This window comes from Macaca nemestrina, chromosome 15 (genome assembly GCF_043159975.1).
Source record: "Macaca nemestrina isolate mMacNem1 chromosome 15, mMacNem.hap1, whole genome shotgun sequence".
NCBI lineage: Eukaryota > Metazoa > Chordata > Mammalia > Primates > Cercopithecidae > Macaca > Macaca nemestrina.
The window spans coordinates 13,039,896-13,059,875 of record NC_092139.1 but is presented as its reverse complement, the minus strand read 5'-3'; the positions used below and the strand labels follow the sequence as shown (position 1 = coordinate 13,059,875).

General features: G+C 46.3%; 1 protein-coding gene across 1 annotated transcript in view; it reads right to left on the bottom strand.

Annotated features, from left to right (window-relative positions):
* Window positions 1–19,980, bottom strand: part of LOC105470667 (ATPase phospholipid transporting 9A (putative)) — a 177,498-nt gene that overhangs the window by 119,616 nt on the left and 37,902 nt on the right. The window contains 2 exon segments of the mRNA XM_071079138.1: window positions 10,706–10,819; window positions 15,093–15,237. Coding sequence (XP_070935239.1) covers window positions 10,706–10,819; window positions 15,093–15,237 — 259 coding nt within the window.

Genomic DNA, 19,980 nt, shown 5'->3' with positions numbered 1-19,980 from the left:
TTTTGTTTGTTTATTTTGAGATAGGGTCTCGCTCTGTCACCCAGGCTGGAGTGCAGTAGTATGACCCTGGCTCACTGCAATCTCCACCTCCCAGGCTCAAGAGATCCTCCTGCCTCAACCTCCGGAGTAGCTGGGACCACAGGCGTGTGCCACCATGCCTGGCTAATTTTTGTATTTTTGGTAAAGATGGTTTGTCGTTTGCTGAGTCTCACTCTGTTGCTCAGGATGGCGTGCAGTGGTGCCATCTCGGCTCACTGCAACCTCCGCCTCCCAGGCTCAAGCGATTCTCTTGCCTCAGTCTCCTCAGTAGCTGGTATTACAGGTACCCACCACCATGCCCGGCTAATTTTTGTATTTTTACTAGAGACAGGGTTTCACCACGTTGGCCAGGCTGGTCTCCCGACCTCAGGTGATCCACCCGCCTCGGTCTCCCAAAGTAATCCCAAAGCTGGGATTACAGGTGTGAGCCACCATGCCTAGCAGAGATGGATTTTTGCCATGTTGTCCAGGCTGATCTTGAACTCCTGAGCTCACACAATTCACCCACCTCAGTCCCCCAAAATGCTGGGATTACAGGCATAGGCCACCATACCCAGCTGTTTTAAGTTTTTATAAGGAAACTATATTAAAGTATTAACTGCATAAGTAGAAACTAATAAAAATTTAAAACTTCCCCAACCTTCCCCTGAGTTGGGAACCCCAACTCATAAAATCTGGTTGGATGGAGGGAGTCACCCATAGCAGAATCCACTTCCAATCTAGATTTATTTCTTCTTGTAATCGATAAAGCCAAAATCAGTCATTCATTTTACTTACGTGCTTACAGCCATTCATTTTCCTTGTCACTCCTCCCCCTATCCCCTTTTAAAGCTTGCCCTGACAGTTATTTTTTAAATACAGTCAGCATAACCACCCAAGGGTTAGCAGTTGTGGTTCTTGGAGAATTTCACTTTCATACTGTTTACGCTGTGAAATATATTAACTTCGATTCAAAGGACTTTAAATCTCTTATGTAAATCTATCCAGAGATGTGCTGCTTTGTGAAACTCCTCCCCACGCCCATACATCTTTACAATCAAAGGATTACTCCTGTTTCCAATCAGATGTAAAGTACACACTGCAGCCAAAAGAAACTGGTACATTTCAGAATCAAAGCATAACCAGACCACATAGGGAGTGAGAGAAAACCTGTCTGCGAGGAGCACAGACTCGGCGTGCAGAGCGGCCCCCTCCACCACGCTGCTATTTTCTTGTTCTGTGCCAAAACCCGAGTTTTTGTTGTTGTTTGTTTTTTCGAATGTTCTAGTTTCTATTTCTCTCTGCGTGGGCCTGGCTAAATCCCATTGATGTTCATGGAAAGTGTGTGCTCATACAAAGACAGGAGCCACTCACTAACCTCCCTGCTGCAAATAAACACCACCTCCTAAATTATCATGTCTCCCCCCACACACACACACACAGTTCTCATTAATCCTAGGGGCCACGCCATGCCTTAGATTAGAAATTGCTTTACAAAGAGATGCAAATTTAGTCCAGGAATAAATTCCAACCATCCAATTTAGGAGGTCCTTAATATCCATTCACAGATATTTAGAAAGAAGCTTTAGTGGGCGGGGGAAGGGGGACGGTTGAAGGAGACAGCTGTCTGAGCTGGTGAAGAATCACAGGCAGTGACAACTCATAGACAAGCAACTCTGAAAGTGCAAGCCTCTTTTGTAAAGTTGTACATCAAAAATAAATTTACTAAAGCAAAGCTAATCTATGGGAGATAGAAATCAGAAAAGCAGTTGCCTGGGGTGGTGGGGGCGGGTGGGGTGATAGGAACAGGCACTGGGGAACTTCCTGGGGTGATGGAAATGCTCCATATCTTGATTGAGGTGGTATTTATGTGGGGGCTGACAAATGTCAAAACTCAATGAATTGAAAACTGAAGATCTGTGTATTTTATGGCATATAGATTATATCTCAATAACAAAAATACCCTACATTTATTTGGTCATCATATTAATGTTATAGATTATTTCTGCTCTCTTGAGTTACTTCTCCCCTAACATATTAGTACCAAGAAAAAAATTATTGACCGGGCACGGTGGCTGACGCCTGTAATCCCAGCACTTTGGGAGGCCGAGGTGGGTAGCTCACAAGGTCAGGAGATCAAGACCATCCTGGCTAACGTGGTGAAACCCTGTCTCTACTAAAAATACAAAAAATTAGCCGGACGTAGTGGCGGGCGCCTGTAGTCCCAGCTACTCAGAAGGCTGAGGCAGGAGAATGTCGTGAACCCAAGAGGCGGAGCTTGCAATGAGCCTAGATCGCACCACTGCACTCCAGCCTGGGCAACAGAGCAGACTCTGTCTCAAAAAAAAAAAAAAAAAGAAAGAAAGAAAAAAATTATTAAAAGCTAAAACATGGCTGGGTGTGGTGGCTCACACCTATAATCCCAGCATTTGGGGAGGCTGAGGCAGCAAGATCGCTTGAGCCCAGGAGTTCGAGACCAGCCTGGGCAACATAGGGAGACTCCATCTTTACAAAAACTACAAAAAGAATTAGCCAGGTTCTACAAACGAAAATAGAAACCTGAAACTGAAAAAAAAAATTAGCCAGGCATGGTGGCTCATGCTGTGGTCCCAGCTACTCAGGAGGTTGAGGCAGGAGGATTATCTGAGCCCAGGAGGTGGAGGTTGCAGTGAGCCGAGCTCGAGCCACAGAACTCCAGCATGGGTGACAGAATGAGACCCTGTCTCAGGGGAAAAAAATTAAAAAGCTAAAACTTAATCGAACAATGAAAAACACATCATTAGTGGCAGAATTTAAAAATTAAAATGAGAATGTTTCCTGAGAATTGTATACAGCCACATGAACCATTTTACTTGCAGTAATTCATTTAAACAAACCTCCCAACAAACCAAAGCAGTAGAAAGGATGGTTCCTTTTTACAGATGACAAAACTGAGGCTCAGAAAAGTAGGCTTGGTTCAAATTACACGACTTCACAGAGTGCAATTAAGAGGTAAACACGGTCAGCCATGGTGGCTCACACCTGTAATCCCAGCACTTTGGGAGGCCGAGGTGGGTGGATCACCTGAGGTCAGGAGTTCAAGATCAGCCTGGCCAACGTGGTGAAACCCCCGTCTCTATTAAAAATACAAAAATTAGCCAGGTGTGGTGGGCACCTGTAATCCCAGCTCCTCGCGAGGCAGAGGCAGGAGAATCGCTTGAACCTAAAAGGCGGAAGTTACAGTGAGCTGAGATTGCACCACTGCACTCCAGCCTGGGTGACAGAGAGACTCCGTTTCAAAAAAAAAAAAAGAGAGAAGAGAGATGTGGCTTGAGAGATGGGGTCTGGAGCATTCCTTGCTGGGGGCCAGGGAGGGGCCTCCTGAGCCCAAAAGCACAGGGGTGAAGTAATAGGAAAGTCCCTCATCTTCAAAAAGAGCAGAGAGGCCAAGGGACAGCCTGAACAGACAGACACCAGGAAAAGGAATGAGTCCAATTCACATACTGCTTCAAATTGTTTTTTTTTTTTTTTTTTTTTGAGACGGAGTCTTGCTCTGTCACCCAGGCTGGAGTGCAGTGGCGCGATCTCCGCTCACTGCAAGCTCCGCCTCCCGGGTTCACGCCATTCTCCTGCCCCACCTCCCAAGTAGCTGGGAGTACAGGCACCCGCCGCCACGCCTGGCTAATTTTTTGTATTTTTAGTAGAGATGGGGTTTCACCAGGATTGTCTCAATCTTCTGAGCTCGTGATCCGCCCGCCTTGGCCTCCCAAAGTGCTGGGATTACAGGCAGGAGCCACCGCGCCCGGCCTAAATTGTTTTTAATGAGTTGTTGATGTTTAAAAATCAAGAGAAAAATTACACTAAAAATTTTAAAAATGATTCAAAACTATGGGTATCTTGTTTTGTTCCTAAAAAGAAGAAACATGGGCTGGGCACGGTGGCTCACACCTATAATCCCAGCACTTTGGGAGGCCAAGGTGGGCGGATCAAGAGGTCAAGAGATTGAGACCATCCTGGCCAACATGGTAAAACCCCGTCTCTACTAAAAATACAAAAATTAGCTGGGCGTGGTGACACGCACCTGTAGTCCCAGCTGCTTGGGAGGCTGAGGCAGAAGAATCGCTTGAACCTGGGAGGCAGAAGTTGTAGTGACCCAAGATCGCACCACTGCATTCCAGCCTGGCAACAGATCGAGACTCCGTCTCAAAAAAAAAAAAAAAAAAAGAAGTAGTAGTAACGGGCTGGGCACAGTGGCTCATGCCTATAATCCTAATACTCTGGGAGGCCAAGGCGAGAGGATCACTTAAGGTCAGGAGTTCAAGACCAGCCTGGTCAAAAATGGTGAAATCCCCATCTCTACTAAAAATACAAAAATTAACTGGGCGTGATGGCACATGCCTGTAATCGCAGCTACTCAGGAGACTGAGGCAGGAGAATCACTTGAACCCGAGAGGCAGAGATTGCGGTGAGCCCAGATCATGCCACTGCACTCCAGCCTGGGTGACAGTGAGTGAGACTCTCAATGAATCAATCAGTAAAAAGAAAGTGGTAAGAATTTTTATTCATCGTACTCGTTTGTTCATAAAGCAACTCTGGAGGGAAGGACAAGAAATGAATGTATTTGGGAGGCAAAACTGGATGGAAGTAGATTCTTCAAAAGGGACATCGGTATATTTCTTGAGTCATGTAAATGTACTACCTTTCAAATAACTACACTTTAAAAAGATAACCAATAAAAGGCAATACGATAAATGATATTTTATATACATTGTAGACTAACTTTGGTTTTTTTTTGTTTTTTTTTTTTTTGAGACAGAGTCTCGCTCTGTCGCCCAGGCTGGAGTGCAGTGGCCGGATCTCAGCTCACTGCAAGCTCCGCCTCCCGGGTTTATGCCATTCTCCTGCCTCAGCCTCCAGAGTAGCTGGGACTACAGGCGCCTGCCACCTCGCCCGGCTAGTTTTTTGTATTTTTTTTAGTAGAGACGGGGTTTCACCGTGTTAGCCAGGATGGTCTTGATCTCCTGACCTCGTGATCCACCCGTCTCGGCCTCACAAGGTGCTGGGATTACAGGCTTGAGCCACCGCGCCCGGCCGACTAACTTTGTTAAAGTAACTTATGGTTTGATTTTTATGTAAGTATATAGTAAACAGTTGTAGAACTAAAAAACTAAAATGAAGTTAAGAGTATTTCACATAAAACTATAGAGTTTGTAACTCTTGGGTCTGGCAACTCCTGGTCCCTGTTTGTACCTGACTGGGCAGAGTAGCCAACAGGAGGTTCTCATTCTCCCAGGGCTTTACTGTGTCAGCCCAGCTCTAGGGCATCTCAGTTTATAAGGTAAAGCCAACAGTTTCCTAGGCCTAGTGCAGTGGCTCACACCTGTCATCCCAGCACTTTGGGAGGTCAACATGGGCGGATCACTTGAGGTCAGGAGTTCCAGAGCAACATGGCCACCATGGTGAAACCTCGTCTCTACTAAAAATACAAAAATTAGCCAGGCGTGGTAGTGGGTGCCTGTAATCCCAGTTACTCAGAAGGCTGAGGCATGAGAGTCACTTGAACCCAGGAGGTGACGGCTACAGTGAGCCGATATCGTGCCACTGTGCTCCAGTCTAGGCAACAGAGCGAGACTCTGTCTCCCAAAAAAACAAAAACTGTTTCCTGATTATCACAGTATCAGTGCTTAAAGGCACAGGCACCACCTGGCACTTGGTTAAGCATGCCACCTGACATAAGCTCTCATCCTGAGAGCTAGAAGGGCCCTTCAAGCATCCTTTCCCTTCTGATAACAGACATTCTTGCCTGTGTCAGGTGGCATGCTTAACCAAGTGCCAGGTGGTGCCTGTGCCTTTCATCTTACACAAAAAAACAACTCAAGATGGATTAAGGACTTAAAATCTAAGTCCTGAAACTATAAAAATTCTAGAAGATAACTACTTCACCCCAAAATGCCTCAGAGCAGAAAAGAACTATTCTTGTCATTCCAGAAGCACCTGCATTGTTTGTGTGGAAAAAATGACCTCCCTTCCTTTTCTCAGGGCAAGAGCTGCTGGCATCGCTTGTCTGATAACATGGCATGTATGGCATATGCACACCCGCTCCCTGGTCCCTGAGCATCTGGCTTCCTCCGCTCCACAAGCACCTCTACACCAAATCTTTATCATCCCACACCTGCTGCCAACAGCAAAAAGGTTTATTGTTTTTGTTTCTTTAAGGAGAGCCTAAATCTTTTTTACGTTTACAACTTTCTCTTAGTCAAAAAAATTTAATAAGTTGGGTGTGTCAGCTCACATCTGTAATCCTAGCACCTTGGAAGGCCAAGGTAGGTGGATTCCTGAGCCCAGGAGTTGGAGATGAGTCTGTGCAACATAATGAGATCCCATCTCTACATAAAACTTAAAAATTAGCCAAGAGCATCATTCTTCACAGAATTAGAAAAAACAATTCTTGGGCCGGGCACAGTGGCTCACGCCTGTAATCCCAGCACTTTGGGAGGCCAAGGTGGGCGGATCACGAGGTCAGGAGATCGAGACCATCCTGGCTAACACAGGTGAAACCCCGTCTCTACTAAAAATACAAAAAAATTAGCCGGGCATGGTGGCGGCACTTGTAGTCCCAGCTACTCAGGAGGCTGAGGCAGGAGAATGGCGTGAACCCAGGAGGCGGAGCTTGCAGTGAGCCAAGATCACGCCGCTGCATTCCAGCCTGGGCGACAGAGCGAGACTTGGTCTCAAAAAAAAACAAAAGAAGAAAGAAAAAAGAATTCTAAAATTCACATGGAACCAAAAAAGAGCCTGCATAGTGAAAGCAAGACTAAGCAAAAAGAACAAATCTGGAGGCATCACACTACCTAATTTCAAACTACACAATAAGGCCATAGTCACCAAAACAGCATGGTACTGGTATAAAAATAGGCACACAGACCAATGGAACAGAATAGAGAACCCAGAAATAAACCCAAATACTTACAGCTGACTGCTCTTCAACAAAACAAACAAAAACATAAAGTGGGGAAAGGACACTCTTTTCTACAAATGGTGCTTGGACAACCGGCTAGCCACATGTAAGAGAATGAAACTGGATCCTCATCTCTCATCTTATACAAAAAATCAACTCAAGATGGATTAAGGACTTAAAATCTAAGTCCTGAAACTATAAAAATTCTAGAAGATAACATTGGAAAAACCCTTCTAGACATTGGCTTAGGCAAGGATTTCATGACCAAGAACCCAAAAGCAAATGTAATAAAAACGAAGATAAATAGTTGGAACTTAACTAAAGAGCTTTTACATGGCAAGAGGAACAGTCAGCAGGATAAACAGACAACCCACAGAGTGGGAGAAAATCTTCACATCTGACAAAGGACTAATATCTAGAATCTACAATTAACTCAAACAAATCAGTAAGAAAAAAACAATCCCATCAAAAAGTGAACGAAGGACATGCATAGACAATTTTCAAAAGAAGATATACAAATGGCCAACAAACATATGAAAAATGTTCAACATCATTAATGATCAGGGAAATGCAAATGAAAACCACAATGCAATGCCACCTCCCTCCTGCAAGAATGGCCATGATCTAAAAATCAAAAAACAATAGATGTTGGCGTGGATGCAGTGAACAGGGAACACTTCTACACTGCTGGTGGGAATGTAAATACAACCACTATGGAAAACAGTGTGGAGATTCCTTAAAGAACTAAAAGTAGAACTACCATTTGACCCAGCAATCCCACTACCGGGTTCTACCCAGAGGAAAAGAAGTCATTATATGAAAAAGATACTTGTACACGCATGTTTATAGCAGCACAATTCACAATTGCAAAATCGTGGAACCAACCCAAATGCCCATCAATCGACAAATGGATAAAGAAACTGTGGTATATATATTCAATGGACTACTACTCAGCCATAAAAAGGAATGAATTAACGGCCTTTGCAGTGACCTGGATGAGACTGGAGACTATTATTCCAAGTGAAGTAACTCAGGAATGGAAAACCAAACATCATATGTTCTCACTAATATGTGGGAGCTAATATGTGGGAGCTAAGCTATGAGGACACAAAGGCATAAGAATGATGCAATGGATTTTGGGGATTTGGGGGAAAGAGTGGGAGGGGAGCAAGGGATAAACCACCACAAACAGGATGCAGTGTATACTGCTCGGGTAATAAGTGCAACAAAATCTCACAAATCACCACTAAAGAACTTATTCATGTAACAACATGCCACCTGTACCCCAATAACCTATGGGGGAAAAAATGAATTAAAAAAAATTATCCACGCATGGTGGCATGCACCTGTAGTCCCAGCCACACAGGGGGCTGAGGCAGGAGGATTCCTTTAGCACAGGAATTCAAGGCTGCAGTGAGCTATGATTGTACTCTGCACTACAGCCTGGGCAAGACAAAGTGAGACCCTGTCTCTAAAAGCAAATTCTTTTTTTTTTTTTCTTTTTTTCTTTTTTGAGATGGAGTCTCGTTCTGTTGACTAGGCTGGAGTGCGGTGGCACTCACTGCCACCTCCACCTCCCAGATTCAAGCGATTCTCCTGCCTCAGCCTCCTGAGTAGCTGGGACTACAGGTGCATGCCACCATGCTTAGCTAATTTTTGTATTTTTAGTAGAGAAGGGGTTTTGCCATGTTGGCCAGGATGGTCTCGATCTCTTGACCTTGTGATCCGCCCATCTCGGCCTCCCAAAATGCTGGAATTACAGGTGTGAGCCACCGCACCCAGCCTAAAAGCAAATTCTTTAATTAAAAATAAAAATAGAGCCAAGCGCAGTGTCTCACACCTGTAATCCCAGCACTTTGGGTGGCCAAGGTGGGTAGATAGCCTAAGGTCAGTAGTTCAAGACCAGCCTGGCCAACAGAGTGAAACCCTGTCTCTACAAAAATTAGCTGGGCACGGTGGCGGGCGCCTGTAATCCCAGCTACTCAGGAGGCTGAGGCAGGAAAATTGCTTGAACCCTGGAGGCGGAGGTTGTGGTGAGCCGTGATTGCGCCATTGCACTCCAGCAGCAAGAGCGAAACTCCGTCTCAAAAATAAATAAATAAATAACAATAAAAATAAAAATGTTAATGAGATTTATGAACAGAGAATCCAAGTGTTCCCCCAGGTCCCACTTGTTGAGAATATAAACAGCAACTGCATTTCATAATATCTCAGTTTGGAGAAAAAAGGGTATCCATTCTGCCCTCTCCACAGCTCAGTTACATTGGACCTCTTTCTATTTCTCAAATGCTCTAAGCACATGCCTGCTGCAGGGCCTTTGCATTGCTGCCCTCTGGAATGTGCTCCTTCTTCCCATCACCTTTCAGGAGGCCTTTCACAGCCACACAGGCTAACGCTGCCCCTTCACATCTCCTACCCTTCACCTTCATTCATGCAAAAAATACTAAATGTACCTGGGATACCCCATCTGTCCTATGACCTTATTCTGTTACCTTCAGAGCACTTTTCACAATTTGTAACAATTCCGTTTATTGGTTTATTGTCTACGCCCTCTGAACATCAGCCCTACAGGGCAGAAGTATTCGTCTCCTCTGTTCATCGCTGCACCCCCAGAACCCAGCACAGGGCCTGGCACACAGCAGGTACTCTACCACCATCTGCCAAAGCAAGAGAGAAAGAAACGGAGGCGAGGGAAGGAATAGAGGGGCCACTCGGTCCTGCCACACATCATATGCACAAAAGCAGATTCTGCTACTTTTCCAACCCCTCACACTCAAATACTCTACATTGGATAAAAAGAAAATGTGATCTCAGAAAACAATCCAAACACAAGGTGAGCATCCCTGATGCAGAATGTTTGGGAGCCGAAGTGTTTGAGATTGCAGATGTTTTCAGACTGGGGAACATCTGTGCCATCCTTACCAGTTGAGCATCTCAAATCCGAAAATCTAAAATCCACAACGCTCCAGTGAGCATTTCCTTTGAGTCCCACGTTAGTGCTCAACAAGTTTTAGATTTTGGAGCACTATTTTTATTTATCTGGAATTTTTTGTTTGTTTTTGTTTTTGTTTTGAGACAGGTCTCTCTCCATCACTCAGGCTGGAGTGCAGTGGCGTGATGTCAACTTACTGCAACCTCTGCCTCCTGGATTCAAGCGATTCTCCTGCCTCAGCCTCCCAAATAGCTGGGACTACAGGCGCGTGCCACCACACCCCGCTAATTTTTTATATTTTTAGTAGACATGGGTTTCACCATGTTGCCCAGGCCGGTCTCGAGCTCCTGGCCTCAGGCAATCTGCCCGCCTCGGCTTCCCAAAGTGCTGGGACTACAGGCATGAGCCACTGCACCTGGCCAGATTTTAGAGCCTTTGGGATTTTGGATTTGGGATGCTTAACCTGTGATACAATCCATGAGGACAGGGGATTTGTCTTTCTCATTTGCCACTGTGTTCCCAGAGTCTAGACTTGTGCCATATACAATAAGCATGCAATAAATCCTTGTTGAGATAATGCAAGACCAAACACCTAAACGAATGAATGAATGGCACAGCCTTTGCTGTAGTTTGATCCAGGTGGTATATGAAACGGAGCTTCAACATTAAAGTCTCAGAGACTCCCAATGTGTTGATCTGAGGGCATCCTCTCCCTTACAAGGCCACCATCCCATTCCAGATACCTCAGCGAGAGAAACAAAGAACTTTCTGTTTCCCAACCTCTAAGGTTACTGAACAAACAATGCCCATTAACTTACCAGGGGAACCCAGTAGGTATAGAGTGCGCCAAGCCTCATTTCGGGAACAAACTGAGAGCAGGCAAGAAGTAAGAAATAGAGGTTGAAAAAGTATTTGAACTGGTTGAACAGCACCTGGAATGGAGGGAGACAACAGAGAAAGACACTCAGGGCTTGTCTGATGAAATCTGGAACATTGTGGGAAACTAATATTTAACAACATTCCTGCAGCTAGGCGTGGTGGCTCACACCTATAATCCCAGAACTTTGGGAGGCCGAGGCGGGCGGATCACCTGAGGTCAGGAGTTCGAGACCAGCCTGACCAACACGGCAAAACCCTGTCCCTACTAAAAATACAAAAATTAGCCAGGCGTGGGGGTGGGCACCTATAATCCCAACTACCCAGGAGGCTGAGGCAGGAGAACTGCTTGAACCCAGGAGGCGGAGGTTGCAGTGAGCCAAGATCATGCGACTGCACTCGAGCCTGGGCAACAAGAGCGAAACTCTGTCTCAAAAAAAAAAAAAAAAAAAAATCCTGCATAAGAATACAATTTACACCATACTTTTCACATAGAGCTTAAACACTTCCATATGTTGTTGAGAAAAACACACATGAATAATAAAAGTATCTTTTGTAAAAGAAAGAGTAAATAATGGTATACATGGAAATTGTAAACACCAAATTCAGAAGAGCAGTTACTTCCTGGGGAAGGGGTAAAATCTAACATGGAGGGGCACACAGGGGACATCAACTATGTTACGTGTGTTTTAGGGTTTGGTTTTGTTTTTTGAGACCAGGTCTCGCTCTGTCACCCAGGCTGGCATCCAGTGGAGTGATCGTAGCTCACTGAAGCCTCTAACTCCTGGGCTCAGGCAATCCTCCTGTCACAGCCTCCCAAGTAGCTGAAACCACAAGCATGCACCACCATGCCCAGCTAAATTTTTTGTTTATTTGTAGAGACAGGGTGTCCCTATGTTGCCCAGGCTGGTCTGAACTCCTGGGCTCAAGCGATCCTCCCACTTCAGCCTCCCAAAGTGTTGGGATTATAGACCTGAGTCACTGCATCCAGATTGTGTTTTTGTTTTGTTTTGTTTTGTTTTGTTTGGGTTTTTTTTGAGACGGAGTCTCGCTCTGTCCCCCAGGCTGGAGTGCCGTGGCGCGATCTCCACTCACCGCAAGCTCCGCCTCCCGGGTTCATGCCATTCTCCTGCCTCAGCCGACCGAGTAGCTGGGACTACAGGCGCCGGCCACCACGCCTGGCTAATTTTTTGTATTTTTAGTAGAGACAGGGTTTCACCATGTTAGCCAGGATGGTCTCAATCTCCTGACCTTATGATCTGCCCGCCTCAGCCTCCCAAAGTGCTGGGATTACAGGTGTGAGCCACCGCACCCGGCCGGACTGTGTTATTTCTTAGACTACATATTTTGTATGTGCAATAGGCCACTCAAGATGTTGTTTAGGAGGAGGTTTTTGTGTAAAATGCTTATGCTATAAGGTTGAGTGCAAAAAGAAAGATAAAAAGTTATGTCTGGCCAGGCACGGAGGCTCACACCTGTAATCTCGGCACTTTGGGAGGCTGAGGTGGGCAGACTGCTTGAGCTGAGGAGTTCAAGAGCAGCCATGGCAACATGGTGAAACCCCATCGCTACAAAAAATACAAATATTGGCCAAGAGTGGTGGCATGCACCTGTAGTCTCAGCCACTGAGGAGGCTGAAGCAGGAAGATCAATTGAGCCCAGGAGGCAGAGAGAGAGCCAAGATCACGTCACTACACTCCCACCTGGTGACAGTGAGTCCCCCATCTCAAAAAATAAAAAGTGAAACTCCATCTCAAAAAATAAAATAAAAAATTATTTTTAAAAACTTACATGGCCGCGCACAGTGGCGCATGCCTGTAATCCCAGCACTTTGGGAAGCCGCGGCGGGTGGATCACGAGGTCAGGAGTTCAAGACCAGCCCGGACAACACCGTGAAACCCATCTCTACTAAAAAATACAAAAATTAGCCAGGCATGGTGGCACACGCCTGTAATCCCAGCTACTCAGGAGGCTGAGGCAGGAGAATCACTTGAACCCAGGAGGTGGAGGCTGCAGTGAGCCGAGATCGTGCCATTGTACTCCAGGCTGGGCGACAGAGTGAGACTCTGTCTCAAAAAAAAAAAAAAAAAAAGTTATGTCCACAATATGACCTCTATTCCATAAAATAACACAGTCGAATCCTCCCCTGGGGAGCAGTGTGGTTCTGACCATTGACAAGGACCCGAGAGTCAGACTGAGACCACGTGACTAGTTTGGGCCAACAGGTAATGAAGTACTGTGTCTCTTTAAGGCTAAGGCAGCTAAGAGCCATTGGTGCCTCTTGTGCCAACCTGGTGACTTTGATGGTCACATATTCTGGTGGCATCGCCAGGAGATGGAGGAGTGTGGCCCAGTCTGTATCAGACTTTCCATGAATGAGAATAAACCTATTTCTCACTTAAGGTACTGAGAGTTGGGGGGCGTTGAGGAAACTGGCAATGAATATAGTCAAAATCACCCTTAAAAAAACACTCACGGCTGGGCACGTTGGCTCGCACCTATAATCCCAGCACTTTGGGAGGCCGAGGTGGGTGGATCACCTGAGGTCAGGAGTTAAGAGACCAGCCTGGCCAATATGGTGAAACCCCATCTCTATTAAAAATACAAAAAATCAGCCGGGTGTGGTGGTGGGTGTCTGTGATCCCAGCTACTTGGGAGGCTGAGGCAGGAGAATCGCTTGAACCCAGGAGGTGGAGGCTGCAGTGAGCCAAGATGGCACCACTGCGCTCCAGCCTAGGTGACAGAGCGAGACTCCATCTCAAAAAAAAAAAAAAAATAAATAAATAAATAAATAAATAAATAAATTCAAACTGCTGTTCGGGAGGCTGAGAGAGGAGCATGGCTTGAGCCCAGGAGTCTGAGGCTGCCATAGCTCTGATCATGCCACTGCACTCCAGCCCAGAAAAGACAGTGAGATCAGGTCTCTAAAAAAAAAAATTCCAACTGAATAGATTTGTGCCTCTGTACTATCACTCAATATCTCACACTGCCATTATGTTCCTTTCTGCATTGGAGCTGAGTGCTACTGCTGCTTCTCAAAGTCAACTGGTGTGTGTTTGGAGGCTGTGCTGGATAAAAATAGATATTCAATTTGTGTGCATGTTAGGGGGAAGGTTTGCTGAGCACATGTCCATGGATTTGTGTAAGCTAATGTGGAAGTGTTATGCCACCAGAAACATTTATCATTAGCAAAAACATTAATGAAAATTCTCTCTATAGATGGTAAGATTTTTTATTTATTTATTGTTATTATTTATTATTATTATTATTATTATTATTGAGATGGAGTCTCGCTCTGTCACCCAGGCTGGAGTACAGTGACACAACCTCGGCTCACTGCAACCTCCACCTCCCAGTTCTCCTGCCTCAGGTTCCTGAGTAGCTGGGACTACAGGCGCGTGCCACCACACCCGGCTGATTTTTTATTTTTAGTAGAGACGGGGTTTCACCATCTTGGCCAGGCTGGTCTCAAACTCCTGACCTTGTGATCCACCCGCCTCAGCCTCCCAAAGTGCTGGGATTACAGGCTGAGCCACTGCCCCCGGCCTATAGATGGTAAGATTAAAATGCATCTTTATTTTTGTCTCCTCTAAGCTATTATCTCCCAACTTGCCAATACTGACTACATGTGTCATGATGGGGGGAAATTTAAGCACTGCTGACATTCTTTTCCGCTGTTTTGGTCATAATGCGAGGTCCCCAGAATGACTTTTTCACTCTTAGGCTCAGCACACCAAATACATGTCTAGTTACTCTAACCGAGCAGGTGGAGTCACACAGCCTTGAAGACAGAGGCAGGTGCCCCCTCCACCCACCCCACCTCCAACCCCGCCACTACCCAGTGCTGAGCTCAGGGAAGATGAACAACCAGTGGCTAAGGTGGCACAGAAAAGTCACCGACATCTGCCACAGGGAACTCAGTCTTTCAGGACTGTACCGGCAGGCAGGGTGGCTCACACCTGTAATCCCAGCACTTTGGGAGGCTGAAGTGGGTGGATCACCTGATGTCAGGAGTTCAAGACCAGCCTGGCCAACATGGTGAAACCCCATCTCTACTAAAAATACAAAAATTAGCTGGGCATGGTGGCACACACCTGTAATCCCAGCTACTCAGGAGGCTGAGGCAGGAGAATTGCTTGAACTCAGGAGGCAGAGGTTGCAGTGAGCCAAGATTATGCCACTGCACTCCAGCCTAGGCGACAGAGTGAGACTCTAAAAAATAATATAACATAATATAACATAACATAATATCACATCACATCACATCTGTACCAATGCATGTAATTGTGATGGAAATAAGAAAAGAACATAGTCCCTGTCTGCACATACCCCAGGAAGAAAGGTGAAGAAATTGTACTTCTGATTGTTGATGACATTTCGAGGATACCTCTGGTCCCTCTTCTCGGGGTGCCCCAGCCAGACAGTGCGGGGCCTGGCCTCCCCTCCACCGCAGCATCTCAGCCACTCGCAGCACCTGTGGGAAAGACAGACCCACGCATCAAGGCCACGCCCACACATCAAGGCTGTGCTCATGCCTGCCCACTCTTCTCAAAATGCTTTTCTCTATAGCATCTTCTCTGGCGCAGGACCACAGTCATATTTAAGGCTTCATCTTTCAGTGAAAAAAGAAAAGAGAACAGAAGCTCCCATGAAGCTGTGGTCAAAATAAAAGATGCTTTGTCCTGGCCGGGAGCGGTGGCTCATGCCTGTAATCCCAGCACTTTGGGAGGCCAAGGCGGGCAAATCATGAGGTCAAGAGATCGAGACCATCCTGGCCAACGTGGTGAAATCCCATCTCTATCAAAAATGCAAAAATTAGTCGGGCGTGGTGGCGCATGCCTGTAATCCCAGCTACTCAGGAGGCTGAGGGAGGATAATCACTTGAGACCTAGAGGCAGAGGTCGCAGTGAGCTGAGATCGCACCACTGCACTCTAGCCTGGCGACAGAGTGAGACCTTGTCTCAAAAAATAAATAAATAAATAAAAAGATACTTTGTCCCCAATCCCAAATTATTTACAGTCATGCAGTTTTAAGCAACAGGGATATGTTCTAAGAAATGCATTAGGCCGTTTCGGCACTGTGGGAACATTCTAGAGTGACTTACACAACCTGGATGCTATCACCTGCTACGCACTAGGCTGCGTACAGCCTATTACTCCTCAGCTACTAACCTGTACGGCATGAGACTGTACTGAATAAGGCAGGCAGTCGCAGCACAATGGTAAGTACTTGTGTCTGAACATATCTAAACACAGTAAAAATACAGTATTCCAATCTAATGGGGACACAGTTATATATGTGTTCTGTGGGCCGGGCACGGTGGCTCATGCCTGTAATCCCAGCACTTTGGGAGGCTGAGGCGGGCGGATCACAAGGTCAGGAGATCAAGACCATCCTGGCTAACATGGTGAAACCCTGTCTCTACTAAAAATACAAAAAATTAGCCAGGCATGGTGGTGGGCACCTGTAGTCCCAGCTACTCGGGAATCTGAGGTAGGAGAATGGCGTGAACCCAGGAGGCGGAGCTTGCAGTGAGCCGAGATCACGCTACCACACTCCAGCCTGGGTGACAGAGTGAGACTGTCTCAAAAAAAAAAAAAAATGTAGTCTGTGGTAGGCTGATATGTCAGTATGTGGCACAAGACTGTGTTCCAAAAAGTAGGATTCGTCCAGCCATGGTGGTTCATGCCTGTAATCCCAACACTTTGGAAGGCCAAGGCGGGAGGATCATTTGGGTCCAGGAGACTGACACCAGCCTGGGCAACAAAGTAAGACTCTCATCTCTGTTAAAAATAATTTTTTAGCCACGTACGGTGGCTCACACCTGTAATCCCAGCACTTTGGGAGGCTGAGGCAGGCGGATCACAAGGTCAGGAGTTCGAGATCAGCCTGACCAAGATGGTGAAACCTCATCTCTACCAAAAATACAAAAATTAGCCAGGCATGGTGGCGGGAGCCTGTAATCCCAGCTACTCAGGAGGCTGAGGCAGGAGAATCACTTGAACCCAGTAGGTGGAGGTTACAGTGAGCCAAGATATCGCCACTACACTCCAGTCTGGGTGACAGAGCAAGACTCCACCTCAAAAAAAAAAAAAAAAATTTTTTTTTTTAAAGATAGGCTTTATTTTAGAATAAAAGGATTTAAGAAAATAAATATATCGAGCCAGGTGCAGTGGCTCACACCTGTAATCCTAGCACTTTGGGAGGCTGAGGCAGGCTGATCACGAGGTCAGGAGATCGAGACCATCCTGGCTAACACAGTGAAACCCCGTCTCTACTAAAAATACAAAAAAAAAAAAATTAGCCACGTGTGGTGGCGGGCGCCTGTAGTCCCAGCTACTCAGGAGGCTGAGGCAGGAGAATGGCGTGAACCCGGGAGGCAGAGCTTGCAGTGAGCCGAGATCGCGCCACTGCCCTCCAGCCTGGGAGACAGCGAGATTCAGTCTCATAAATAAATAAATAAATAAATAAATAAATAAATAAATAAATAAATCACAATAAGCAGTAGTACTACATCTATGCTTCATAGATAAGTGAGAAGCTTGGGCCGAGCGAGGTGGCTCACGCCTGTAATCCCAGCACTTTGGGAGGCTGAGGCAGGCAGATTACCTGAGGTCAGGAGTTTGAGACCAGCCTGGCCAACATGGTGAAACCCCGTGTCTACTAGAAATATAAAAATTAGCCAGGTGTGGTGGTACACGCCTTAATTCCAGCTACCCAGGAGGCTGAGGCAGGAGAATCGCTTGAACCCGGGAGGCAGAGGTTGCAGTGAGCCGAGATCATGCCACTGCACTCCAGCCTGGGTGACAGAGGGAGACTCCGTCTCCAAAAACAAAACAAAAAAAAGGGGCAGCTTGCAACAGTTAAAGCACCCAAGTCTGCAGAGACATAAGAAACAGGTGGGTCTGGCCTTGAACTGTGTCAGCCTTATTTTAAAGCCTAGTCTTTTCCCCAACCCATGCTGTCACAGCTGCTGGTTCCACCAAGATTGCTATATAAAGGAAAAAGGGGAAGCGGGGGAATCTCCTCTCCACCCCTAGCTTTCCTTTTCAGCAACACATTAGAGGAGCAAGGCACAAAGATGATGTCTCAGAGCTCGATATAACCTGGAGAGAAGCCAGCACACCAGCTGTTGGCAGAATGACCCCAAGGGCGCCCCCAACATGGTTTTCCCAAGAGGGCAGCACATGGGTGCCAACCTCGGCACCCCACTCCCAGGTCACCCTCCCGCAAGGCAAAGGAACACTGAGGAATCTGGGCTGCTCTTGCAAAACAAAGCTACTCTGAGGACCCCAAAAAGGGCAGCTTGTCCTTCAGAACAGCTTTATTAAATAAGGCATTCTGAGAAGTGCCAGCTCCCGAAAAACTGCAACAAAAACGTCCCTCGTTGGACTGCTCACCTCACTGCCCCAGCACTCAAAGGCTGAGACAAGGTCCCAGCCCTGCCAGCCCCGCCAGCCCCCTGGGATGTTGCCAGCTGAGGTGAAACCAACAACTCACATATTACTCGTCTACCCAGACCTTCCTTCTTCCCTTCTTCCCACAGGGCAGGTCCTGGTGGGTGCTGGGGTACAGAGCTGAGCAAACACAGTCTCTGTGCACCAGGACCTTAAAGATGAGTGAGCCAGCAGGCTGCCTGCTCAGATGCTCAAAATTTCCATGATGAAACACAATGCTCTTTCTTAAAAATAGCATCCTCATTCCAGTAAACCGGCATTCATGGTGGAGTGTGGCTCTGCTAAGAGATTTCACTTCTAGTAACTCATTCTCGTTAGCCCCTTTCTAAGTTGTCCAAAAGCCAGAGACACACACAGAAGCCTCAAGGAGTCCACTCACTCTCCCCACTCCTGTTCCCAAGTGCAAATCGCCCATGCTGGCCATCAGTGGACACTCACTGAATACATTTTGAATGAATGAAGCAAAGAGGGAGGGGGAGAGGAAAGGGAGGAGAGAAAAAGGGAAGGAAAGGAGGGAGGGAAGATGCATTTGTCAGAAAATACGCATCATTGTATTTGCAGAAACCTTACTGGATGTTTAAGACTGACTCCTCTATGAGCCAGGATTTCTCTCCCTCTCTTATAATAATCCAGTAATGACTGTTTTCATAGTTGCATGGTTCCAATGAAAGATGAAAAATGAATTTAAGAGAATCATAAACTGTCAGGTTGACTGTTTATACAACATTTTTGTTCTGTTTTGTTTTAGCAGAAGTTTCCACACATCGAGCTATCCAGATATGCTATTTATTAATTGCTTAGCCTATCATCTTTGTGCATATGCACAAAGTACAGGTCACTCACTCCACTGTGGGAGCAAGAGACTGGAAACAAATCTAACCATTTGTTTCAGTCCCTTCCTGCTACTATAACAAAATACCTTAGACTATGTAATTTACAAATAACGGAAATGTATTGCTCCTAGTTCTAGAGGCTGCAAAGTCCCAGATGGAGACACCAGTAGATTCAGTACCTGGTGAGGCCCATTCCTCATGCCTTTTTTTTTTTTTTTTTTTTTTTCCCCAGACGGAGTCTAACTCTGTTGCCCAGGCTAGAGTGCGCGATCTCTGCTCACTGCAACCTCTGGGTTCAAACGATTCTCCTGCCTCAGCCTCCTGAGCTGGGATTATAGGCATGCGCCACCATGTTCGGCTAATTTTTGTATTTTTAAGTAGAGACGGGGTTTCACCATGTTGGTCAGGCTGGTCTTGAACTCCTGACCTCATGATCCGCCCGCCTCGGCCTCCCAACTCCCAAAGTGCTGGGATTACAGGCGTGAGCCACCGCACCCGGCCTTTTTGTTGTTGCTGTTGTTATTTATTTATTTAATTTTTAATTAAAAAGTCACTCTTACCCAGCCTGGAGTACAGTGGTACAATCACAGCTCACTGCAGCCTCAAACTCCTGGGCTCAAGCAATCCTCTTACATTAGCCTTCCAAGTATATGGGACTAAAGGCATGTGCCACCATGCCTGGCTAATTTTTTAATATTTTGTAGAGTCAGGGTCTTGCTATGGTGTCCAGGGTGGTCTCAAACACCTGGCCTTAAGCTCTCCTCCCACCTTTGCCTCCCAAAGTGCTGGGATTACAAGTTGTACCACTGTGCCCGGCCCCTCATGCCCTTTTTTCTTTTTTTTCTTCTTGAGCTAGGGTCTCTCTGTTGCCCAGGATGGAGTGTAGTGGCATGATCTCAGCTTGTTGCAGCCTCAACCTTCCAAGC